The sequence below is a fragment of the Lissotriton vulgaris genome, chromosome 4_1, assembly GCF_964263255.1.
Source record: "Lissotriton vulgaris chromosome 4_1, aLisVul1.2, whole genome shotgun sequence".
NCBI lineage: Eukaryota > Metazoa > Chordata > Amphibia > Caudata > Salamandridae > Lissotriton > Lissotriton vulgaris.
In genome coordinates, this window is record NC_141691.1 from 16,602,894 (window position 1) to 16,630,616 (window position 27,723).

General features: G+C 43.2%; 1 protein-coding gene across 1 annotated transcript in view; it reads left to right on the forward strand.

Annotated features, from left to right (window-relative positions):
• The first annotated feature begins 5,722 nt into the window (after positions 1-5,722).
• LOC147718231 (indolethylamine N-methyltransferase-like) overlaps positions 5,723-27,723 on the forward strand; it is a 41,813-nt gene continuing 19,812 nt past the window's right edge. Inside the window, exons 1-2 of the mRNA XM_086966651.1 lie at positions 5,723-5,883; positions 22,107-22,314. Of these exons, the coding sequence (XP_086822777.1) occupies positions 5,736-5,883; positions 22,107-22,314 (356 nt within the window). The 5' untranslated portion in view covers positions 5,723-5,735. The remainder of the gene's footprint in view (positions 5,884-22,106; positions 22,315-27,723) is intronic.

Here is a 27,723-nt window from a genome sequence, read left to right on the forward strand (position 1 = left end):
TTATCCCACAGGCTAGTTGCACTTATTCTAGCATGATACTTGAAATGCACTGAGTAACCCTATGGCTGTGTGTTCCATATACCTGTTATGATTTTCTCCTTTGTTTCCCATTTTAGGTAGATGCAACACAGGTATTTCACATGGAATCCAATCCGTGTAGAGCATTCTAATTATTGACAAGCATAACATTAGATACTTACATTTGATCACACTCACGTAGACAGTGGTATTTTTGTTTTTAGGTCCTGAAGAATCGCAGCCAATGTGCAATGCGAGAAACATGTCAACCGATTAGAGCACAATCTAAACTGAGACTCGCAATAGGAAGCATTATATCCCATTGAGTTCCAGTTAGTTGTAAAACTTTTTAATTAAAGCAGGGGACCCCCAGAATAAAATTGATCCTGGTACTCCGAGCTTTATTTTAACTCACTTGACACGTCTACCCTGTTCTGGCCCCACACCCACATTTCACCTGATGGCAGATGGATTAAAGATCTCCGCCAAAGTGCCCCTCTTTGAGGTGTCGCCAATTTGGTATTGCACCTCCGACCCAATGAGGAGCAGCCCAGGTGATGAAGCATGGCACCTGCAAGGGTGTGTGAGGGCATTATATCCAACAAAGTGGATGCCCAACTGTAGGACACCACATGACCCTACACCATCCATGACTCACTAGTGTTACACGTACATTCTTTTGGTTGAGTACAGCCCAGCATTCTTTGTTTTGCTTTTCCTTCAAAAGCCTGTCACCTTTGTTTAACAACTGTGTTTAAGCTTTTCTGCAAATAATGATGATTACAAGTGCACATTCCTGACATGTGGTTTCTGCACTTATCATAATCAAATGTACTCCAACACATTAATTACAGATAATCATTTTCGGATTCTTACTCGGATGGAACAATAAGCCACCGTCTTTGGGATTAAAAACATTGATTTTTAACTAATCTAATAAAAGCATAGTGCCTAGAAGTAGCTAACGAAGGTTATAACACTATAAATACAACGACTATGCTGTTCACAATATTCATTATTGTTTTTGGTTGCTTTATTGTTTATCAGGTTTCAGGTTTCAATAAGTCTTTATTTCGAAATAAGATTAATAAAAGATATAAATACATTACAATGAATATTTTAAGAAAAAGGGAAAACCACTGTTAGACAATTATTAAATTGTTAAAAAGGTATTAAACAGTTAATTAATAAAGAATTTCCGTAAAAGTTGTCATCATTATTGTTTATATTTTGTGTGGTTACAATTCATAGTGTGTGCACTAGATTAGGAATTTAAAATAACTATTTTAAAATGCATACTTATTTTTCTAGTGCTCCTTGATTTTGTGTTCCATTCATTAAAATGGATTTGAGGTTCCACCTATTGTCTCTGTCTTGTCTCATGGGACTGATGGTTACTAGAAACATACCTTATACAGCAATTGCTAACTGTGATGTGTGTTGGCTGCAGCCCAAATATTGTTCTGATTCAAGCCAAGAACTCCAGACTTTTGAATGCTGTTTTGAAAAGTTCACATCACATAGGTCACTTAGTGCGTCCATGTTAAAATGAAGCATAGAACCTATGGTGCTGAAACAAGGCTCAACAAAATCATCCCCACAAGTTATGGTGATGTATGTAATATAATTCTATGATGGTGCTCGTTCTTCTCACTAACAGTGACGGCTTGAAAAAAAAACAGCAGTAAGGAAAGGTCCACATGAAGGTTAAAAAATGGTTCCTAAAAGTCCCTGTAAAGACATTGAAACTAAACACAAATTCTCATAAGCATGGCTCAATAATGTAAAAATAAACCAGATTTGTGGTGTGAATGGCCTGGACAAACTACTTAAGGCAACAATAATCTATTATCTGACTTCTCCCCTATGACCATGAAGATGAGGACTAGGCTCACAATACCACTGTTACAACGCCAGGTGTCTCAAGGCAAAGAAGGGGACAGTGTCACACTGTGTTCCAATGTGATCACCCTGGACATCCAAAAATGTATAACAAGTGTCCCTACTAGAATGTTTCCATTCTGTCAATCTTTGGAGAATAAAGAACCAGGGAGGTGAGTTAAGTTTGTATTATAAATATTTTTGTGTGCTGCAAACACATCTTAAAAATGTATGAACAACATATCATCCTTCATTCTCATCTTGGACACAGGTAAAACTGCCTTCCTAGATAGAGTATGAATGGTGGCAAATGAGGCAGGCAGGAGAGGATGGAAGTAATGAAAGCTTGTAGTAATATCTCATTCAAGTGAAGGTACAGAGAAGGAAATTAGGATCTGGAAAGAAGGAAGGGCACATTAACAATAGTAATACATGAAAGAAGAGGAACCAAGTATGACAATCAAGGCTGCATTCCTCAAAGCCCTGGATAGTTATAATGCCAATTAATATTTATGCACACAACCAGGGAAATAGTGATAAACAGTGATATTTATAGATATGAAAACACTGAATAAAACATAACGAGAACTCACAAGAAGAGGAAAATAACAAATGGAAAACATTTTCATCGAGCTTATTTATAAGAAATTAGATGATCATTTGGGGTGGGTGAGTGTCAAACTCAAGGAATAAAGACCACATTTGTCAGGGTAAACCCTCGATGTCAATAAACTAACATGAGCTCAATGACCTGGCAGTTATGGCAAAGTGTAAACTGTTTGCAGTGTGCCAATATACTGATAAACAGGGAACACCTCAAATGAAATAGGCTAAAGTGAAATTAAATCAACAAAATGATACCAACATTGCAAAAACCTGATAAGGGCAATCAGAGATATGAATGTTCAAACTTTATGTAGGAATAGCACCAAGAATGATAGTAAATGTTCATGGTGGACCTAAACCTAGATCACAATGGAGTGCAAGTTGGATACACCCCCAGCTGGGTCTGCTGGCCTAGTGGATTGATGTGTTCACTGTAGAGGCCTTAGTTTGACCTCATGATCAGATATTCACAGGCTCGAAACCTGGCAGGTCTAGTCATCCTTTTATCGATCTGAGGTCAAGAAAATTACTACCATTACGTTGTGTAACAATAAATATTTCTTATTCAGTGGCTAGATATCCTTTGATCAACGTGTGTTTTTTACACATGTTATGTTTTTCTACGAAAAAAGTTTTTACCTTCCTTTAAGTTTCATTCCACCACAGGAATACACTTTTAAAACCATCCATAACATTGAGGGGCACTTAGAGACTCATAGGATGTCAGATATAGGACAAACAGCAGGGTCCAGTCCAAGTCCTGTTGCCACTGGTCTGCTGGACAGTTGCAGGCAAAAGCCTCTTGTACCTTGTTGTGTTTTTATAGCTTTAACCACAGGTCACTCTAATGACCCTTGGAAACGACTTCTTTATCCAAGAGACAAGAAATGTAGATAGATATAAGTAAGGATTCTGCCTTTTGGGGCTTTTCTCAAGTCACAGATTACAACTGGAGTCCTGATTGGAGGTGGGTGTTAATGACTCCTGGACATGCCCTAACCAATAGGCAAATGTTCCATGGGCCAACCCTATCCACTTTGGTCATTTTACAATTGGCAGAAAACTTTGGCCACACTAAATGTGGGCTCTGAGGGCTTGTTGTGTCTTTGAGCAGTGAACTAATGTATGCTTAGTTTCCTCCCACATATAAGAGTAACAACCTTTTTGGGCCAGTCAATGTACCCAGGCAGTGGATTCACATTGATTGTTTTGGCATCCTGTTTCCGCCTTAGAAGTATTATATGTAAACTCCAGTGTATTTGTCAGGCAGGATTTAAAATGCAAGCAGGATTTGACATATAATGTTAAAAAGGAAGCATATTCTTGGAGGCTCAGAAAGGTAACCTCAGTTAATTTGTGTCAGACTATTATTTGCTCATCAGAAGCCTTTCTCACTCATTCACACATATTAAAATGATAATGACTGTTTGGCTGAGTTGGAAAAGGTAACTTTCTAAAAGCACCTTTACTTTTTTATTTATCAAAAATCTGACCTCACCACTGTATCTGATTTTAAATAACTATCAAAAACATTCTAGCTAGTCCCATTACCAAGATACAGTATTCCAATTTTCAATCAGCACTCTGTTTTTTTACACAGGACAGCGAAGAAATGTTTTAGTATACTAGTGATTTTAGGGACATATTAGTATTAAATGTCAATATTTTAAAAGGTGGTTTTGACCTGCCAAAGGCACACTACAATGGCAGGTCTGAAGCCATGTTTTTAATTTTACTGCAGTGGAGGCCACTGCTAAAAATCCAATTTGGAATAAAGGTAAATTAATACATTAGGAATGTGACTATGTTTGAGGGGGAGCACAGGCATTTTACTTCTGATTAGCGGGGTAAAGTTTGCAGAGTTCTTAAAGTGAGCAAATACATTATATGAGATGTCCATATGAAAAAGGTGACTTTCTATGCTGATTTTCTGCTTTCTTATTGTTTTTAATATATTTGCAAACATATTTTGACAAATAGGATAGACTAAAATTGGAGGTAATTTGAGAATTTAGGAATAACATTGTGTGTGCTTGTGTTTTGGAATAGGGATGTCAGCCACCTGCAAAATAATCCAAACAACTGACATCTCCATTGCATGGTCTCAAGGTAAGTTTAAGAGAACGTCAGTGGTCAAAGAAGATCTATCAAGGATGGAATCAACAAAAATTCCTGAAAATCCTAAATATATAACTACTATTACCACCACCTCATTATCACTACTAACTCTTCAACAACCATAAACACCATCAATTACTATAGGCATTGCTTCCACCAAAACCACCACCCTGAATGTGGTTTGTGTTTCATATTTTGGAGTGGTTTGTATGAATGTCATTGTGTATAAAAATCAAGCTAATAGTTCTGTCTTTATTGTGGCAAACAGATGGGATAAGAACTTCTTCATACATGTGTTACCATAAAAGAACCAGATCAATTGCCTCTGATTGTTTCAGATATGCTCATCCCAAATGTGCCATGATTTACAAAACTATAGTCGAGATTGATGAAGGTTTTGTATCACCCTTTCACCACGCATGGGGATGCAGTGCGATGGAAAACCTAAAACGAGGTTTACCAAGGAAAGTATGAGCACCTTGTTTGGTCTTGTATGGCTTGGAAAATCTGGAGCAGCACAAGGCCGCCTAAGTTACTCTCTGTGGTGGGGCACTACATGGGTTGAGCGAGGTCTTCCCCACATTCATCTATATATTCTGAAGCATACCAGATTTACCAACCAGAGGTGAAATGAGAAGAAATACCTTTATTTCTCCCCATTGTTTCCTTTTTTTAACTGTGCTGCATAAGTGTGTGGAAATGCCTACAAGGATGGTTTTTGAGAAGGAAAATGTCCTTTCCTGCTCAGAAACAATTCTGCCAGTAGCACAGGCACCCTAGTTCCATGGTGCAAGTGTGCTTGCAATGGAATTAGGCTGTAGAGTGTGCGCCCGCACAGTCAAAAGACAGGAATGCACCGAGCCTTGAAAGTTGCCTTGATGCATTGCATTGTTTGAACTGATGTTAAATATGGCCCCAGGTTTAGTAAACATGATGAATGCACATTAAGTGATCAGCTGCTGTCAACAAATAAAAAATGAATTTGGAATGAGTTTTAAATCAAATGCATAATGACTTTAGTCTGTTTGCTCACAGTGTTCTATTCTGATATTTCTCTATAAAAATACGCACAGACATTAACAAAGAAGAGTGTGGCAACTGCTGTCATAGACATGGCATCGCCTTCTGTTCATCAAGAGCTCCTTGATCGCTACTTTGACGCAAGGACTATGATGAAGCAATTTACTTGTAAGGAATCCTCCTTCCGGGAAGATACAATAATACATATATTTCCGCTGTTGAACAAAACCTTCTCTTCGGGTATGTGATATTTTTCTTCCACTAAATAATCAATTTTCTTACTTCTGTTGTTAGCGGTTTCCAGGTATTAGGGTAATTTAAAATGCAGCCACCCTATATGTGGAACAGTATTGTTGTCTAAACTAATGAATTATTATCAATCATTTTGCACAGTAAAATACACAGGAAAGTATGTTTAACTCATTAATCTTAGTTTTTTTGTTAAGTCATGCACATGGTCACATTTACCTCATTTTATCAACAAACTAGCAATGAGTGACCCCGGAATCTGAAATGACACATTAACTGTACCTCCGTCAAACAAGGACATAGACACAACAAGCATGGGGCAGATTTATCATTGGATTGCATTGCCCTCTGCCAGGGCATTGTAATCCTTAATTCAGACTTATCAAGCCAGGTAAGGCCACCGTGTGTGCCTGGCATTGCCCGGTGGAGCTGGAATAATGAAGAGCAGCAGAGGTTGCTGCCTCAAGTGACTCTGCTCAAGGAAGGTGCTGGATGTGTGAAGCGGGGGTTCCAATCCATCTGAACATGAATTCCGAAGCATTCCCAGAAACTTGGCTTAAGCCACATTCTACTCATTCCATCACTCTAGCCCCGCCTGAGGGATATAGGATTAGAAGAATGGAAAGACAGCCAAAGGTGGGGGTGGGATAGCCATTATACATAAGGATAACATTAATGTTACTGTATTGGAGCAGCGCTGTAATGCCAATATTGAAATCTTGGTCTTCTGAATCGATCTTTTATCCCAATCTAGTTGGAAGGGGGCACCGCAGGTCCTTTAACTGAATTCTCACTACAACTTACTGAACAAATAGCCCCCCACGTCATTTCCACCAACAACGTTTTACTGTTAGGAGATTTTAAAGTCCGTAGCAAATGTACTTCCAACAGCGACGCACTGACGCTCTTGACAGTCCTTGCTCTGCTGGGCTTATCTAAGCTCAACGAAGGTCCAACACACACATCCTTTCCAACTCTTCCAGTATTCTGTGTGAACCTCCCCAGCTGCTGACATGGTCGGACCATACATTAATCAAATTCCTCATTTAAGGCCTGAGGGAGACGAAAGGCCCCAACCCTATCACTCTTTACATTGGTAGACAATGGCAGAAAGTCACCCTGGAGCGCTTCCAAACCTCCTTCTTGGTGCATTGGGACAGTGCACCAGACAACATAGAGGATGCTCTTGCTAAATATAATTCAGCTGTTTCCTGCGACGTTGACCAACTCGCACCACTGAAATCACTTCCGAATCTCTCTAAGCGTCCCCAGACTGCTTTCTTTTCCCCGCAGCTCCGAGCTCAAAAGCAACTATGCAGAAAACATGAGAGACGCTGACTTCGCACAGATGACAAGAGGGATAAAGAAAGATTAATGGTCATTCTGTCTGGCTACCATAAAAATATAAAGGCTGCATGTAAAGCTGACATCGCATCCCAGTTAGTCCAAGCGGAAAATGCCACCAAAATCCTTTACCGAATCCTCCAGTCTTTCATTAATCCTAAGGCTTGTGACAATCAAGAGGCCCCCTCTCAAATGCTGAATAATAACATTGCACAATATTTCTTGCAGAAAATAGAGCTTTTCTATGATAAAATAGTTTTGCCAGGCAGCCAGCGTTCGGTTGCATTGGCATCTGATCAGCCAGAACAGGAAACCCCCCAGTTGCTAGAGAGTTTCCGCCCAGTGACCTTTGTAGATGTAGAAACACTGCTCTGCACCGTAAAATTGGGTTCCGCTCTACATGATATCCCAACCAAAGTCGTAGCCTCTCTGTCCTGTCAACAGTCTCCTTCCATTGAGTTTCTTGTCGATATCTCTCTGGGAGAGGGTCATTTTTCTTTAGAATGGAAAGCAGCACAGGTTATGCCTATCCGTAAGAACACCAAGACTCCTCTGGTGGATCTTTACAATCTCCGTCCTATCTCGCTAGTCCCCTTCCTGAGCAAACTACTGAAGCAGCACATTAATAAACATCTATCCAACTATGTCATACTTACGGGCAGCTGAGACCCTTCTCAGTCAGGGTTTAGGCCAAATGCATCACAGAATCAGCCCTGCAAGTGGTCACAGATAACATCAGGATGACCTTAGAAAAGGGTCAATCTAGGATTCTAGTGCTATTTGACCTTTCTGCTGTGTTTGACATGGTTTCATTACTCGGGAGTTTGGAGGAGATTGCACTCAGAGACTCTGCTTTCCAGTGGATGACCCGTTTTTTTATCTTCTCCCTCCCAGACCATCAATCTTAGGCTTTATCGTTTGGTGCCTATGGAATTGACTTAGGGATTGCCTAAGGGCTCTTGTCCAAGCCCCAAGTTGTTTAACATCTATGTTGCTCCCTTGGCCAACCTACTTAGGACCTGTCAGTTCATTCCCATCTCTTACGCAGACGATATGCAGCTGCTATTTCCTTTTGATAAATTTACTCCATCTGTAGAGTTGGCCTTCTCTTCTGGAATGAGGGCTATCTAAAATTGGAAGATAATTACTTTCCTCCAATTTAATGTTGGCAAGAGCAAGATCTTGCTCTTTGAAGATGCCCCTCTATTGTGGACCCCCAAATGGTGGCCGGCTGGCCGGCCTTGGCGTTCCTCCTGCCCCGAGTCCCTTGTCAAGGACATAGGCATTCGTTTGGACCAGGCTCTCACTTTGAAGGAGCACACTGCTCAGACAATTGGCTCCTGTTTTCATATGTTTCATATGTTGGGCTTACTATGCTGAGTCTTTCCTTTGCTCGGAAGACCCGACTCTGGTGCTTATACTAAGCCATCTGGACTACTGCAAAGGCCTTTTGGTCTCTGCTAATGAGTCCACGCTCTGCAGATAGCAGGTGGTCCAGAATACCGCGGAGCGATTGGTCCTTAATGCCCCTACCAGGACTGCCTCCCGCCATCTTCTCTGTCAGCTTCATTGGCTCCCAATACGCAAACGGGTTAAGTTTAAAATTTGCTGGACTATTCATGAAGCTATATTCAATCTCTGCCCGCCTATCTGTCAGAGAAATTCACACCTTACCTGCCCTCTAGGTCCCTTTGTTCTGAATCTAAATCTCTTCTTGTGGTCCCCAGAGTCAGAAAAGCCAGGCGGTGGGGGGGAATGCTCTCTCCCACCTGGGCCCTCTTTACTGGCTTAAGCTACCAATGCATTTGAGACAATGCCCTGACAACCTACCATTCAGGAAGCATCTTAAGACTATTCTTTTCAGTTTCTGATCATGTTCTAGCAACTCAGCTTTCGCGTTGCCTGTCCGAAGCGCAGAGATACCCCTTCTGGGGTTGATTCAGGTGCTATATAAATAAATAAGTGAATAAATAAATAAGTTATTAGGAAGTCAAGGTTTTTGTCACACCTATTTTAAACTGGCTAGCACCTTGATTGATCTGCAAAACAATTGATCTTCAAAGAGAAAGCATTATATTCTAAAGGTATGCTAACATGTCATGCATACTTATGAAAGGGTAGCCGAAATGAGCATTTTTACCATATCCCCTCGTAACTCTGACCCCATTCACGGATCATAAAAAATGTGTTAAAGACAATAAAACATGCTTAATATCTGCCAATATTCATGCAGATTTGACAAGCAACACTACATTTAGATTTAAATAAAGCTTTAGATATATAGTCACAGAAAAAGAAATGTTAAAACGGTTAAAGTGATGTTATAGTTACGTGAGGTAGTAAGATTGTATATAAAAGAGTTAGAAATTCAGTCAAAGTAACATTATTTTTAGTTGATTAACTAACAAATAATCAAATGTTTAGAAAACAACAAAATATATTATTTAAAAAGTTATAGATTGCTGAGCTAACAATGTAGTGCAAGAGACAAGTCTGATTCAATATGGCTGGTATGAGTTGGCCAAAGGTCCTGTGCCAATGCACTGTGGAAGCTATTCCTAGATATATCCTGTCATTGGACATGAGCACCATTATTGGCCGCAGGCATGGTCTGCAGCCAGGTCTTGCGCTAAACTGCCACTACAGATATCCATACCCCCTTTTTTTTAAATTGCTTTCCAATCTTGTACACTTGTGGGAGCCAGCGCAGACCCTTAATACTACTGCAAGACTCTCTTTGGAACATATGAGGTAGTGCTTAGTCCCATGAGAGTCCTTCAAGATAAAAGCAGCACAAATATTTTGTTTAAATTGTTCCTGGGAATGTCCCTTGAAGACCCCTACCACAATGCCCAGTGGTTCAGGGCCCCCTTACCCATACATTTATTTTAATTTTCAGGACACAAGAACTATACTGTGTCCAGTATGTGGCTGAAAAATGTGCCTTTATGTTGCAGCCAGCCAGTCAGAGCACACGCTCCAGAGGAAGCAAAACAGATGAAGGGGGGAAAGCCCTCTCAGTCAATCAGATTGCACAGTTATTTCAAGATATGTGCTCATGGAACTCCCACAAGAGTCCCACAAATCCAACACTCCAGATATCTATACATTTTGTTTTATTTTCTCAAAAGATGGTGAGTGAATTGACAATATAATACTTTCCGGCTAAAGATCAAGCTTTCAGCTAAATTCTGTTAGGTGTATCAGTGACTAAAAGTCCTCAGGGAAGCTTCTTGCAAAAATTGTGTGTTGGGTCCCCCTTTTTCCATGACCTCTGCTTGGTGAGGTGGATAAACCTTTTATAGGGAAAGGTTTGTGAAGATTGGCTAACAAACCAAAACATCAATTTCCCATGGTACCCAGGTTCTAAGTCTAACTACACAGTGGTGACCGCTATATATAAAAAACTAAGAGTGAGAAACCGGGACTTGTTTGCAGTATCCACCCACTTTTTGTCCTTGTTTGACTAATAGATGTTGGTTTTCTGAATGTGATTGTGCCCTGGGCTCTACTAACCTGAAACAGGGCCTGTGCTCTGATTAAAATTACATGGTAATTAGGTATAGTTACTGAAAGCACAGACAACCTAGCTCTAAGTCCCTTACATATGGTAGTGCATGTGCATGTCTAGAGACCCAGCAGAATGAATGCACTTGAGTGCACTTTGAATGGCAGCACCTGCAGCACACTTGAAACTACAGCCCTTGAATGGAGTGGATTAGCTGAAAGCACCGGGTTAAAAGAGCTCTTCCTGCACCATCCCCACCACGAAGAGCACAGCTGGAAGGCTTTGAAGGGACTTTTAAGGAGCTGGCCGGGTGCATTTGGGAAATATGCTCCTTACATTCCAAGAATCATCTTAGTGCTCTTTAAACTCTAGAATATGCATTGTCAACACTTTGAAATCCAAAAAGGACCTTCTGGAAGTTTGGAGAATTGTGTTGAAAAACCTCCATAAGGTGACCAACCCATCGACAAGAGTCAAGATGCTGTTCTTGAACCGCGACCCGGCTTTGATTTCAGGTTCGCCCCCCTGAATCCTCCGGAGCTTAAGACTTCCAGGATTTGACAGAGGCCTTGTGCTAATCCAAGCTGCCATCATCAACACCAAGCTTGGCCTGATGAAGAGTCTTGCTCGATGTCCAGCTAAAAGGCTCTAGAAAAGTTACTGAGTGCATAGGTAAAGTTTTGACTGAGGCCTCACGCTTAGCATATCTGACCAGAACTCCATTGTGGTCGGCTTCAATTTCTGACTTTTTTCAGGTCCTGTGAGCCCTGATGTCCCAAAGAGGCACTTTGAAAGTGCTTATTCTTTAAAAATTCATATCTCCGGTTCTCCAGATTGGATTTTTGTCATTTTTGTGTCTGTTTGTTAATAAAAATATAACTGTGTCTTACCTATTTAATGTGTTGGTGGTTTTAAATGCTTTACATACCTGTCTCCTAAGTTAAGCCTGCCTGTTCATTGCCAGCTACCAAGGATTGTGCGAGAGAATCATTTATTGAGACCTTGATAGAACCTTTTGTTGAGTTTGTGCAACACCTTTAACAATGTGCAGCTAAAACTGATCAATGAAATTGCAATTTTTAGCCAGGCCAGATGGATAATCCTTTGCATTTGGTTAACACTATGGGCTCCATTATTAGGATGACGGGCGGACTTTGCCCGCCCGTCATCCCATCGTAAATCGGGACCGCCTGCCTAAAGGGCGGGGGTCCAGACATTGGCATTAGGATGCGCCCGCCACAGTGGCGGGCGCATTTCTCAAATTAACATTGTGGCCGGCGGTGCTCACTGCACCACCCGCCACAATGTTAATAACAAATGCACGCATTTGCATAATCGAAGTGGCAGGCACCGCGCGTGTGCCTGCTGCTGCGATTATGCAAATGTAAGGGGGGTACCACAGGTACCCCCCGTGTGCCACCCCCTTTGGCCGTCACTCTGGGGGCCCACAGGGGCCCCCCAGAGTGAACACCACTGCCTTTCCGTGGCGGCATTGCCACCACAGACAGGCATTGAAAAAAGCATATTCTAATATGGCTGGCTGTGTCTGATAGACACCGCCACCATGTTATCCCTTTTCCGCCCCGGCCGTAAGGCGACCAGGGCGGTAAACAGGCGGGCAGTGTTTCCCACCTCTGCGGTCCCCTCCGCCATTGTAATATGGCTGGGGGGAATGCAGGGAAGGATGTCGGGCGGATTGCCTGCGCCAGGGTGGCGGTGGCCACCGCTACCCTGGCGGAGGAAATCTGCCCGACATCCTAATGGAGCCCCATATTACGTACAGTCCTCTGCTGTGTACTACAGATATTAATGTTAGGGCCACAGGTATTGCCAATGCCTGGACTAACTTGCATCTGTGTAGCTCAACCTGGCAGTGAACTGGTAGAATTCCATGGGCAGAGGGAACATTGCAGTTACTAGCTAGACACTAGCGGCTGCGGTCCCCATTACGGAGGGAGTGGGGGCGGGAGAGCGGCCGTACTAAAGCCGAAATCTAAGTTGAGACTTGAGTATTAGCAGGCGGAAAAGGAGCTTTCACTTACTGAGCACCTTGGATGATCCTGGAACGTGGCGTTTCTCAGCTAGATGGAGGAGACCAGAGGTTGCTGCAGGGATCCTCAGGGAAGCGCTTGAGTGAGGCAGCAGGAAATCTCCAGCGAGCCTGGCAGGCGGGATTCCGAGCTGGAGGCAGAGGCAGAGTCAGAACAAGTCAAGCTTGCCTGCAGTATGTCGAGGAGGTGGAAGATGAGAAAGGGAGCTTGAGGAGAGTGTCAAAACAGCGGAAGCAGCTGAGGGTGGAGAGCTGAGTAGGAGTGGGGGCTGCATCTGCATATGGTGAAAGGAAGTAACAAGTAAGTTGAGGCTCCCTCCAGGTACCCGTTGAGGACCAGGAACATCGGAGATAAGACAAATTACCTTCCTAAATCACCCGACACTTTGCCAGAATTGTTACAAAGAGTTAAAACTAATATTAGGCAAATGGGGCGACCTCTCAAGGCAGGGAGCTAGGAAAGTCCCCAGTCGCGAAAACTAACAAGGGGAAAGGCACATAAAAATCTGCCGCTGTACCTCCTAGAGTTAAAATTACTCCCTCACTTAAATACTTTTTCTGTGTGCTCCCAAGTATGCAGGAAAATGGCGTACCGGAGTTCAAGCCCCAGTTCAGAAGAACCTACCTTACATTGCATCTCAGGGACGCCTGTGAGTAGGGATGGGAGCTGGGCTAATACATCAGATACTACCATCAACGTGGACAAGAGTGCAAATAGCACCAATGGCTTGGTGGAATTGAACCAGGGAGACACTATAACAGTCCCCTTGAGCAATAGGTTGCTGTGCTGGCATTACCTGAGGACCACAAAGTTCTGCTCCAGGGAATAAATGAGGACAGACAAAATAGCGGAGATATGGGAATGCTCGAAGCAAATAAAGATTCAGAAATCTCGCTGGCAAGTATATTATTCGATTTGAAGGATGATATAAAAAAGCGCTTTGAAGTTTCAGAGGCAAACCAACTAGGCATTCAAGCTTCATGTTCTGAGTTAGTGCAGAAGCTGGATGAAGTAACTTAGAGAACTAGGAAATTGGAGGAAGAAGTAGGTACAGTGAAACGTATCTGAGAGTTCCAAACTTGTAAGGCAAAATCAAGCTCTAAGAGAAGATCTGGAGAGAGTGCAGAACCACTCTCGTAGAAATAATCTACGGTTTCTGAATATTCCCAAAACTGGTGAAGGGTCAGACATGAAGGCGTTCACTTTTTTTCGGAAAACAATTCTGAAAATCTGAACGATAAGATAGAGATACATCTTGAGCATGAAATTCAGAGGGCACATAGAGAGCCGTCTGACGCAATTTGCAAAGAACTAAACCTAGGAAGATCTTGGTCAATTTCCTCTCCTATACCATCAAGGAAGAGATACTCAGTAGAGCACGGAAAAATGGTCCCTATTCTGTAAATGGATATTCCTTGCTTGTTAGATCGGATGTGTGCAAGGCTGCAGAACAGAGGCAGTGGGAGTTAGGCGGCAAGATGGAGGAGCTCCGGAAGATGGGAGCAAAAGTTCAGCTAAAATTTCCTGCAATGCTTCGCATTATTTGGCATAATCAAATGTATAACTTTCGAACAGTTGAGGATGTGGAATTATTAATTGACAGGATCAGGAAGGGAAATACCGCTAAATGATTGAAAGTGTTACACGATAGGTTGATCTCTAGAGTTTGAAACTTTTAATGTATTCCGGAATTCCCCCAACGGTACTTCCTTAGGCATTCGTATGCCTAAAAAGATAGGGAGGGTTCCCAGGGTTGGTGTAGGAGAGTGGGGTGGGAAGTTGTTGGGGGGACACGGGTGGGGAGCAGTGGGAAAAAAAAGTAAGTCCTCAGAACCTTTTAAGTAGGAGAATTGCAATACTGTAGTAAAGAAGCAAGGAATAGAACGACTTGGGAAGCATTATGGCTAACATTCCAAGTATCAATATTCTTACATGGAATATGGATAGTCGTAGGTCTAAACCCAGATGGAGGAAAGTGATGGAATATTTAAAAAATAGACAAGCACAGATTATGATTTTACAGGAGACACACAGTAGCAAACAAAAGTAAGGAGCTGTTTGGTAGGTGTGGATGGGTCCAAAACATCATAGTTTGAGGTCAACCACAATGTTGTAAGTGTGCAGCAATTCTAGTTAGGAGTGAATGCGGGATAGAATTTAAGGAGGCAAGTACGGAAAGCTCAGGCATATAAGCTTTAGCTTGTTTAAAGTAGGCAGATAGAGATTTCTTATGTGTGGGGTTGTACGGGCCCAATGAGGACAATCCACAGCATATTGAAGATTTAGAACTGAGGCTGGTGGGAATTCTAGCTCCAGCAATTGTGGGTGAGGATTTTAATGTACTGATGGATTATGTATTGGACGGCTCAACAAGCAGGGAGAGTGCATATGTCCCTAGAATGTGGAATGCCTTGAAAAGTATGGTATAGGATCCGTATCTATTGGATGTGTGAAGAGATCTGAAAGGGATGATGAGGGGGTACTCGTACCACAGTAAAAAGCACCATCACTTTTGTAGATTAGATTATTTAATTGATTGATGTTTTGCAATGAATATTAAAAAGATGGAACACCTTCCAGTGCACATTTCAGATCATTCATCTGTTATAGTAACTTTACAAGCATTTGGTCAGCAGCTACCTAGGAGAAGGACGCTAAAGCGTGCCCTGCTTTTAGAAGAGGGGGTGGAGGTAGCTCTGAAGAAAGCAGCAACAGAGTATTTTGTCAACAACAACAATACTGCCTCCCCTGGAATCGTATGGGTTGTTTTTAATGCATGTATGCGGGAGATCCTAAAAAGCCTCACCTGTGCAAAAAATCGAGAACACCAGGCAGAACTAGCAAATTTGGAAAAGGTATTTTAGAGGAGGTTCTGTACACTATAAGAGTGGTAGAGATTAAGGGAGAAGACCAAAAGGAGGCTAGAAAATGTCCAACTAGAATTTAAAATCAGGCTGGTACAAAAGTGTAAGTCAAGATGGCAAGCTGCAAATACCAAGGAGTTTGAGTATAGAGAGAAAGCAGGAGCCTTGCTTGCCTGGAAAGCCCGGGTTGAAAGATCAAGGAATGATTTAAAGGAGTTAAGAAGTGATGCTGGATAAAACTCGACAGCTTGGAAACTATGCAGGAACATATAGTGTCACTGTTTTTGCAATTTCATGAAGAAAATATCATTCCGGATTCCCCAAAGTTAAGATGCTGGCTTGGCTTGCTTGGCCTTACGGTATTGAATGAGAAAGGGAAGGAAATGATGGAAGCCCCAATTACAGAAGAAGAGATCAGGAGAGCAATCTGAAGATCTAAAAATGGAAAGGCGGCTGGGCTCGATGCTGTCCCATCAGAAGTATACAAAATGATAACAGAAGAACTACTTGTTTGGGAAAGCCTGTTTAATATGATTTTAAGGGGGATGCGCAGGTCCCTGAATCCTGGAGGAGGGCCTCTATAGTTCTACTTTTTAAACCGGCTAAGGACCCGGTAAAGACGGAATCGTATCCGCCGATATCCCTGCTAAATGCAGATTATAAGATATTTGTCATGATTTTAGCAGGGAGGCTGTCTAGAGTTGTATCTCACCTGAGACATGAAGACCAAAAGGGATTTATCCCCGGGAGATAAATACATTAATTGACCCAGCTATTAATAGGGTGTATTGATATATCTACAGCGAGGTCGGCGCCTCTGGCGGTGGTCACATTGGACGCCGCCAAGGCGTTTGACCGAGTTTGCTAAGAGTACGTATGGCCAGTACTGGAGACCACGTGGTTTGAGCCCTCTTTTTTAACTATACTAAAAGCCCTATATCATCGTTTTATGACTAGAATCTTCCTCAATGTACCTCTTACTAAGAGTTTTATGATCTTTAGAGGGACGAGGCAGGGCTGCCCCATCTCTCCCTTGTTGTTTAATATATATTGAAGCATTCACCCAGGACCTCCGTCAAGATGACCAGGTTAAGGCTTTCTGTGTGGGAGCATTTGGTAAGAAAATCTCTGTATACAGATGACCTAATTGTTTATACAGCAGACCCTCTTACCATAATACCAAGAGTAGAACGTTTAGCAGAAGAATATGGGGCCTTTTCAGGATACCCAGTAAATAAGGAAAAAAACTAGATAATGTGTTGGAATATCCCAGATTGGAGGGGGAGTGTCCAGAGAGAGCTGAGGTATTTGGGAATATGTATTGTCAACACATTACTGGATATCTCGCAACATAATCTAGAGAGGCTTGCTAAAGATTTTGACAAAGCACTGACTAGGTGGAAGAATCTCCAATTAATGCTATATGGAAGGGTTAATCTTATTAAAATGGTGCTATTGCCAAACCTTACATTTCTTTTTAACTGCATACCCCTAACATTCCTGAGAGGCCTGATAGATACGATACAGGGCAAATTAGGCAGTTTTGTTTGGGCAGATAGGGAAGCACATAGGTCCTGGAAGAAACTGTGGTGTAAATTGGCTGATTGAGGGTTACCATTGCCAGACCTAAGGTTAAATTGCATGGCTTTCCAGTTTTAGAATTGTAGAGTGCTATAATGTACACCGGTACAAAAGGGGGTGGTGATGGACGGAGCATCTGAATCAATCAAACACTCACACCTAGTCAAAAGATCTGGGTTTAATCCATCACCGTTCTTTAGCCCACTCTGCCACCCCAGTTCAGACATAGCTATATGCAAATCAGTCTGACCCTGTGCCTCATGGGAACAGTCCAGCCCAAACTGCCAAGCCATGCCTTCCCTGGACCAGAAACAAGCTTCCAAGGACCGGTTTCTGACATTCCAGCCGTCTTCAGCCTGGCTTGCTTGAATCCAGTGGCAAAGTGAGCAAGGGACTCATGTCTGAGCATACCCTGCCACACTTATGATGGCCAAAAGCGGTACAAATGGGGGTGGTGATGGACGGAGCATCTGAATCAATCAAACACTCACACCCAGTCAAAAGATCTGGGTTTAATCCATCACCGTTCTTTAGCCCACTCTGCCATATTATGTACACCGGGGCACTGGGTGTGGGGTGGATTGCTAGAGGACATGGTTAAAGATTAGGGCGCAAAAGGTTTTTTGTATAAATTCGGGGCTAAGAAATTTTTAAAAAAAGTAAAATTTAATATGTTAAAGGAAGTGCTGATTCTGTGGGTCAGAATTAGGAATACATTAGGAATAGGATAGTATTCAGGGGTATGGCTGTAAATGTAAATGTATTTGAGCTTATATAGCGCACAGCTACCCACAAAGGGTTTCCCGGCGCTTGCTTAGGGAACCCGTCCTGGTATTCCCCTGTGAGATAACCCCGGCAGGGTATCCACAAGGTGAAAGCCAGGCATCACGCCGCGAGGGGCCGTTGTGGAGATTAAGCAAGCTATTGCCCAGAGTCGCAGAGTGTGAACCCGTGAGTTGAGAAGGCACCGGAGCGAGAATTATCGAGTCCGTGGAATTTTTGAGCCCAAGACCCGCCGAGGCGGGGAATTGAACCCTGGTCCAGGGCCGATCTCAGCTTCCGGGTCTGCCGCCTCTAACCCCTGAGCCACACTTCTCCACTATGTATGTTTGCAAGACCAATTAAGTATTTCACTTTGGAGGCCGGAATTGAGTTCCGAAGGGATCATATGATGATGAAAGAGGTGGTGCCATGGGAAATATTGTGGGCAAAGACAGGGGGATTCCTCTCAAGTTTTAAGTATCTTCAGCTGTTGTCATGGGGGAGACAAATAGGAATGACACAGAAGGATCTTGGGAGTTTGAAAAAAAGCTACAGAATGAAACCCAGTGAAGAAGGAAGTACGTGATTGGTATCAAACTTTGCTATCTTTTGAGGAATAAAAAAATCAGAGCTCCCTATGAGATCTGGGTTTGAGCGATGCAGATGTCAGACCCACAGAAGCTGTGGCAATGTTCCTTTAAGTTACTCTATAAAATAATTAAACCATCAACCATAAAACTGAATCATTTTTTTACGGTAAACAGGCTCTATTGGTCACCATATAAACTAGAAAAGTTTGTAACAGCTGTTCCCCCAAGATGTCATAAAAGAGCCCTGACGACAGATATATGTTTTTTGAATGCCCTGTGTTAGAGGATTACTGGTCCACAGTAAAAAAAGCTGTGAATGAAATTCGGTGTGCCAGCATTAAAATAAGCTTACCATAAATAACGTTAGGAGTAGAAGATAATTCAAGTTCGCCCCTTACTGGGGTAAGCAGGCCCTGCTCTTTTATTTGGTTTTTCTTGCAAGGCGAGACATTTGTAAAAAATGGATAGAAGCTGCCCCACCCCTCGGGATAGACTGGTTCCAGGTGGCAAAAAGCACTTGTAAGAAGGATACCGGTCTAGAGTTTTATACTCATTCTAAGATCTGGGAAGTTTCTCAGAATTAGTACGGCATAATAAGAACTTAAAAATGGATCTCTATCAGTCCTAAGATTACACCTGCGCGGACGTGGAACCAGGGAACTGGATGGGCTCGTGCGCAGTACTATTGACTAGGCTGGCAGGCAGCAATTTGCATTTAATGGTGGTATGAGGGCAGTAAAAAAAAAACTGGCAGCGTACACATGTGAGCCATCCATAAAGTACGACTGCCAGTGTAGTCCTGAATCTAACCATCTATAATGAATAAACCTCCACTTTATACAGACTTTTTCCATGGCACAGGTTTGACTGTATAGCATTGCCATGCACTCAGCTTTGCAAGGCTGGTAATCCCAGGCATATGACATTTGGCCGTAAATGGCTGTGCCTTCAAGCCAGAAATAGTTTATTGGCAGCATCCTGGGCAAGATTAAAAAGAAAAATCTATGAGGATGCACATTTAGTATTATGACTCTAGCATCCCTGTTAGACCTGTTGGCCTTAGGGAGGTCTTCCCAGAAACATTTTGCCTTCTTTGTCTTACTTTTTGCTGCTCTGTTTTGATGCCGTATGACCCTGGCACTTTACCACTGCTAATCTGTGCTAAAGTGCATGTGCTTATTCCCATAAACATGGTAACATTGGTGTATCCACAATTAGAATAGTTAATTTACCTGAAAGTCCCTAATAAAATGCCCTCTATGTGCCCTAAGCCTTTAAATTAAATGCTACTAGAGGGCATGCAGCACTGACCGTGCCACCCACTTTAGAACCCCTTCAAACCAGTCTCAAGCCTGCCACTGCAGAGTCTGTTTGTGTAGTTTCACTTCCATGTTGACTCAGCATTTAAAACCTTGATAAACCTTATACTCCCTTTTTATTACATATACGTCACCTCTTAGGTAGCTCCTACGGCAGGGTGTTGTATAAGTAAAAGGCAGGACATATACTTTTTAGTTTTTTTTTATACCCTGGAAATGAAAAACTCAGAAAATTCATTTTTCTCTAGTGTGAGGCCCACCCCTCTCTGAGGTTAGCGTTTGGGTTTACTTAATATACCTAATAAAGTGTAATTACTGAATGAGTAGCAGTAGGATAATCATGTTTATTACATTTGGACTTGATAAATACTCTTTAATGGTAAAGTTGTATTTATGACTAGGAATTTAAAAATGCTCTTACACCCTGTGCACCACAGCCTGCCTCCAATACGCATCTGGGTCGGGTGACAGCTGGGCTTTGAGCATTCCCAATTGACAGTCACACCCAAAGGGAACTGAGGTGTGTTATTTCAATCCTGATGGTCTATCACAAGACTGATGGGCCTTCCTAAATTAAGAGGGGACAGAAGAGCTGATACTTACATCTAAATAGTGCTGTGCCTGTCTACACACAAAGAGCTGCATATCCCCCTATAGTGTGTATAGAGCCTGGGTAAGAAAGGGAGGACTAATGTGCACTGCAAAGTACCCTTCTAAACACTTCTACCACCTACCAGAACCAATGCACCAAAGTACAAATTTTAGACATCAGACCACACTATTTAATTTCACTTATGGACCTGTGGATACTCTGCCAGGAAACAGGTCTGCTGTACAGTGGAAGGACTGGTTCTCTGTGTGACTGCTGCTCTGGAAGATCTGCTTTTCTGCTGTGTTGCCCTATCTTCTCACTGCTGCTCTCTTTGCCTGGGTGAGAAGGAATCGATTTTTACAACTTGAACTAAGAGTGACTCCGAGGGCTTCCCTGCTTGCCTCCTGTTCTGCAGTCTCAGGGATATCAAAGACTACCTGCAACTCTCCATCTATCACCTGGACTATGCCATCTGTGACTCCCACCTCTGCCTGAGGTCACCCCTCTAGTCCAGGGCTTCAGAAGTGGTGTTCTGTGCTGTTCTGCTTAAAAAACCCTCAAAGTCCCGACTGTGCGTGGGGTGGAACTGACACAGTGCCTTCATCGCTGAGGCTCAGCGATAACACAGGACCGCCAGCAGAGCTCAACAATGACACATTACCTTCATCAATGAAGCTCGATGTCAGAGCGGAGACCCAACTGCACGGTTCAGCGCTGACGCATGGTCTACAATCCTCCAGATCATTGATGAAAACACTTCACCACCTCCGTTCCTCACAGCCGCTCCTTGATGTTGACGCTCGTTCTCTGAGAAGGTTCTGTTTCTGCAATTCCTTTGTGGCGTCTGAATCCGAACCGCTCTACCATTGACGTCAACTTGACTTTTCAGGTTTGACCCAGTCCACCATGACCTCAAGTAACCCCTTTAAACGATTGACTTTTAAGCACTGGATTTACAGATATTCTCCAAATATGTACAACTCTGGTTTTATTTATTGGATTTTGGACATTTTGTTCTTGTTCTTTTTAATAAATCAAAATCTATTGTTCTAAACAGCATTGGATTATTTTCGTGTGGTGTTTTCACTGTTTTACTGAAATAAGTGTTACACAAATAACAACCATTACGCCTTGCTTGGGGAGTCACATGGTTCTGACATATTCCCGGATTCATGCTGTGTTGTAAATATGGAAATGTCTTGAAAAACCATAGGCGTTCACATGAAACCCACCACAATGCCCATGGCATGACTCCCTGAGGCACTGTGATCAACGCAGCGACCTGCGCCGCATTGCCTTCCACCATCTCTATGAGGCGATAAAAGACATGCAGGCGATAGATGGATATGGTTCTGCACTGTGTGCTGCAGCAATGTCAAAAAAGTGACGGACCAGTAGCATGTTGGGCCTGTAAATACTCCCCTCCGTCATCTTACAGATCCCTATCATACAAATACATTTTTATGTTTTTCTGAAAAATATGGAGTATTGACTGGTATGAGTCTAAAGTTTAGCCAAAAAGAGAATAGATGAGTGAGATCTCATAGGATATTTCAAATGACTTGCTTCTCCCATTGACCAATAATTTTATTTCTGTCATTAGATGCTGTCAAAGGTGAGGTGCTGATTCAGATGTCCATTGGTCTTTACTTCCCCTACACCCTTCCAGCCTGTAAACATTTCAGAGACTTCATTGTTGGGGGACCCACTGATGAATGCATCACGGAGGTAGAGAAATGGAGGACAAAGGCCCCTGACGCTATCGACATCAGTTATGCAGTGGAGGTTGCTTCTGAACATCAAGTCACTGGGTAACTAGTTTATTAAAAAGAACTGTTTATGACTGCACTGCTTCTCACCAAGATTATGGTACACACATCTAGACATCAAATACAAGTCAACAGTTCTCTAGCTCTACTCTACTCCAGGCAAGGTAATCAAGGGCAGGTTTGTAAGCCTCAGACAACCAGCGTATCACTGTCCATACTTAGGGCCTCATTTATAATGAATTGGCATAGAGCAGAGGCATCACCACAAGTGGTTTTGCTTTGCCACTCTTCGCCAATTTGAAAGGGCAGAAATGCACCGTATTGAAAGGCCAGGGTGCATTTCTCTCCATCCAGCCAGTCTCAGTACAAGATTTGCCGCCCAGCACCAAATCGTAACCCTTCTTGTGCGGGAAATGACACCTTTCTGCACAAAAACAATCACAAGAGGACTTTACCCCGTTCTATGTGAGCTGCAGCACATGTGGCAAGAAGAAAAAAGAAGGAGGAAGTGTAAGTTGTTGTCGCTGCCCAGGTTTGCGTGATGTTGTAAATCTGGGGCTGTGTCAAAATCCACGGGTGTTGGGTGGGAAGACTCAACACAACAATAATGAACGAAACCTAGATGCAGAAAAAGGGGGCTTGCGTTGCCTCACAGATAAGATTGAGAAGTCTGAGCCACCTGAGCGAAAAGAACATTGACCATCTGGTGGCGCAGACCTCTTGTAAACAAGGGCCTTTTTCAGCTTCAGATGCAATCAACTCTTAGGCCTAAGCACATTGTATCACATTTTAGTACATTTTATTGGAATCTCTCACTCAACAATTAACTCTGTTAATTAGGACCGATGTGGCAAACATTTGCATATGTTATGTTATGTTATTATATTTTCTAAAGCGCAACTGTTACCCTAAGGTGTCCTGGCACTGAGCATATACCAAAGACACATCTTCTGACCCCACACTCTCATCACCCCAGGCACTTGCCCTTGATAGTTTTGGTTACTTTTTGACTTCATACTGTTGGATCTGTCTGGAAAAATAAAGGTATTTCCTAAGGTAGCAAATCTCCCTATGCTGTGACACTACAATGGTGTGTGTTTAACCTGTCCCGGAGCACATCATCATCAATTGATACTCATAGCTCACACATACATATAGTGCCTCTAAGCACTGAGCACAGATAGAAGATTTATAAAACAAGACTCATTGTTTCATTTCTAAACAGGGTGAGGGTTTCACTGAGCACCAGCTGCAAGCATTGTCACTACAAGGAAGAGGTAGTAAATGTGTTCCCACGCAGTGCAAACAGCGTGACTTGGGTAAATGCACAGGAGTTGGGTGAGAGTCACACCACCAATTAACATGAGAGGGGGCGTCTAAGACATGTGAGATGTGATTACAATCTGGGAAATAGAGCACCACTTGGGCTACTCAGTTGATGGCCCTTTTCGATGTGTCACAAAGTACAGACAGCATCTTATCCATCGTCTAGGCATGCACTCAAGAAAGGGGGGGGCTAGACATTTTTCAGTAGCATGATGTTATAATGGGTGGAAATGCACAAAAGCTCCTATGTCTATGGCCATGGCTGACAATACTCTCGGGTGTCATAGAGAGTTCCTTTGACTATGATCATGGGTGACAATACTCCCAGGTGTCATAGAGAGTTCCTATGACTATGTGGAGTGGTCCACAGCTTTGGGGGACAAAACTTACTTTCTTGTTCAGCAGCCTCAGGCTCCCTGCTCCTGGTGATGGTCTCTCCCCACTGCCGTAAGCCTCCTGACATCTTGGCGTGGGGTCAGAGAGCGGGGGACTACATGTCCCAGGAGCCTTAGCGGCAGGAAGCCGCATACGCCCATTCCGTGCCCGGAGGCACTAAGAGCAGAGGAGAGCCCCGCGTCACAGGACGCACGCGGGTGGCGCCGGGCTAAGCCCGGGCAAAGGGCAGGCCATCTGAGGCCTTCCAGGGCAGACCGTGGCTGGGCTGGGACCTCCCCTTTTTTGTGTATTACTCCGGAGGGAGAGCTGATTCCTGTTGGCAAGGACCTTGTTTCCGAAGACAAGAGTTGGTGCCTGGACCATGAGTGATTAGGCGGGGCCACCACTTTATTGCTGTATATTAACTAGTATCTGTAGGGTGGAGTTAGGATATACAAGACTTTCGTCCATCAGGGTTGACTTTATTAAGTTATAGAGAATTTCAGGGGAGCTGGATTTGTACTAAAGTTTGCACAAAGATAGTACCTGTGTACACTTTGTGAGTAATATAATGGCCAGTACTGTGCAAACAAGATCAGTAAAAAGAGGTTTCAACATTCCTCCCAATTTCAGCTCGGTGACCAAACAAAAGCACTCCCATCACCCACCCTATAGCCCACTGCAATCGATTGAATGTTGCAAAGGGCAATCAGGGTGGTATCCAATGAAATCGAGCGAACAGAAAGATGCCTGTCATTAACCCCAAATATCGACCCGACTGTGATGACTCAAGATTTTGAAAATGACATTATGGTTGATTCGCCACATGCTCATCAGTCTGGCCATCTATGGTTATTTTATGTGCACATTGGATGAGTATTGTTGACTCTGAGACAACCAAAGTTGGGAGAAAGGTTCCAACCAGAAAGAAAAACGGGGTTAGTCTTTGTAAACCTAGGCCTAGAAAGCGTAAATTGACCCTAGCACAGAATATAGGATCAAACATGGGTGAGGAAGAAGCTGGCCATGTTATGCAACCACAGATCCCCCTATCTGGGTGTCCCAACTTATTGCAGATTTAGAATCGCACCTTGAGCAAGTGGATAATAACCAAAATGAAATTTATTGTGAGCAGGTTGGACAAGATAGTAAGCCTAGTGAAAACGAGGGGGGGGGGCTCAGCATGGTATTCAATCCTGTACCATTGCACTTAATAACAAAGCCCCAGAGACTACAGAAGGAAAGGAGCACAGCCGACCCCCCCCCAGTGCACAAACCAGCACCGTAAGGGATATACCATCTCCCACAAATAGGCACCAGCTAAGTACTAGCGGCTTTTCCAACAAAAACACCCTGAGTACAGGGAAAATTACTGCACCCCGGTCACCACCACTGTACAAGCGCTAATTAGTGCCCCCCCTCAAAGAACCATCACCAATACAGGAAAGGCACCTATTACCCCGTTAATTGCTAATACACAAGCTCCAATCCATAAGTTAACTACTGTTGAAGCCCCATTTCTGGGTTATCCAAAAGGGTAATCTCCCAAGGTGCCACTGAACCATCTACCCTGTATTAATTTACCTCCCGAGTCAGCCCCATATGTGGTTATACTTGCATGAGTACCTGAACTGAAGTCAGAACACACTGAATACCATGAAACACTAAGGAATAAGACCGTATTTTGGCTAAAAAAGTACAGGCCGCTCCCGGAAAATCAACAGGGGGACATTTTGCATGTGCGGAGAGTGAGTTGGCTGGGAAACAGGAAAAAGGATATTGTGGGTAATTGTGTGGTGATCAATTTCAGGGACTGTAGATTAGTCAACCACATTTTAGGGGGCGGACTGGTTACCCACTCAAGCAGTATTATACCCTTGCCCTTGGGTTATTTTTATTGGAGAGGAACCCCGAGTTTTAATCAAGTTCCTGTGTACTCAGGAAGAAGGGATAGCCTGTTGTTGGGATGGGACAATGTGCTCTAATGCAGGGTGCCCACTAAGGTCACCTGGGGGCATTGAGTTTAAGAAATAGCTTTGATCCCTTGGTGTCTTTGGAGGAACTGGATAGACTAGTGCCCATTAATGATTATCCCAAGAGGGGGTTAGGGGAAGAGGGAGGCCCCACTTTTGTCCGTCCGACTTATCCCCTTCCACCTAACCCAGTTCTGATTGAGTCCACTAGTGTAGTATCTGATTTGTGTGGGGGTTTGCAGTCGGCGCATCAGAATGATTCCCGGTATTCCTTTCCAATATCGGAGACCTCTAACAAGAGCTCCCATGTCCGTACTAGTGCCATTGTGACCCCAGTATGAGCCTTTGCCCATGCCTACAGGGAGCGAGGAGGTATTGGATGTAGATCAATCCATTTCAACAGCCCACAGAATAAATACCCAACTAGGGCTGGCAAGACCCATTGCTGATCCAAATGAGGAGAGAACAACAGTGAATATCCCCGTTACACTCCAGCTCATAGCAAGTTATACGCAAGGGGGACTCCAGTTAGTATCATGGAACATAGCCGGGTTGTCAGCTAAGTTCAAATGGAGGCAAAACATCACAAGGTTCCAGATAATCTGTCTACAGGAGACTTGGGCAGTAGATTGTAGTCCCTTTTATCTAGTTGGGTACAAGCGTTTCTCTGTCCCTGCTCAGAAATCAGGGTCAGGAAGAGCCATGGGTGGACTTTCCATATTTATAGACATACACATGGTGGGAGTTTGGACTAACCTAAATTGGACCTCCAACAATATTCAGGCTCTCGGGTTTGCCAGAAACGGGTGGAGCATGATATTGATCAACCTATACAATGCTACCACAACTAGGGGTAAAGAATCAATAACGCAGGAAGTAGATAACAACTGAAGTGCTGAGTTAGCAAGGAGGAAGGGGGCTGTGGCCCCGTTTGTAATATTAGTTTGTTATTTTAACTGCCATTTATGTCCGACTTTATTAGCCCCAATGTAGAATGGTCTAGCTGCCCGATTGAAGAAGGCCCGCATTTCGAGCATACAAATGAAGGTTCGGAATTAGGCAACGTTTTAAAAAGACATTCCTCAGAACATACTATTGGCCTGGTGACCACTGGAAGGGATGTCGCTGTACCCCTACCTTTAAAGGCAGGGCATGCAGATCGTATATAGACTTCATAATTGTATCAAGTCTACTCAAGGATTGGACAACAAGGGCTGAGATCGAGTGGAACACTTCAGTGACCACAACCCCTTAGTCCTTGAGCTAAGGAATTTGCCCCTGAAGAAAGTTAGGAGGAGAGAGTTGGCAGGCAATATTGAGAAGTTAACGGACCAGCAAAGACGTCTGAGATGGTCTAAAATCAATGGGGAGGCCTTCTATAAATCCCTGATGGAAACCGGGAAAGTCCCTATCGGGGAGTGTTTAAAGCTCTCGGTGGAGGGGCCGTCGCTGGTGAGGGCATTCGAGGCAGTGGCCCACCTGATAGATGGCATTCTAAAGACCACCACTCCTGGGAGGGTAAACACTACCCCGAGATGGTTTGATAAAGAATGTTCCCGAGCACAGAGGGAGTTGAAACTTTGCATTAAAAGCTACCCCCGGGATAAGACTAAAATCATACAGTGGAGGAGTGCATATAAAAAGGCGATCAAAATTAGGAAGACTTCCATCCAATTACAAGCCTGGGAATATTTAAGGGATGCCGCAGAGAGAAGAGACATGACATCGTTCTGGAAAACAATAAATAAACAATGTTTCCAGGACAGTAACATCCCAG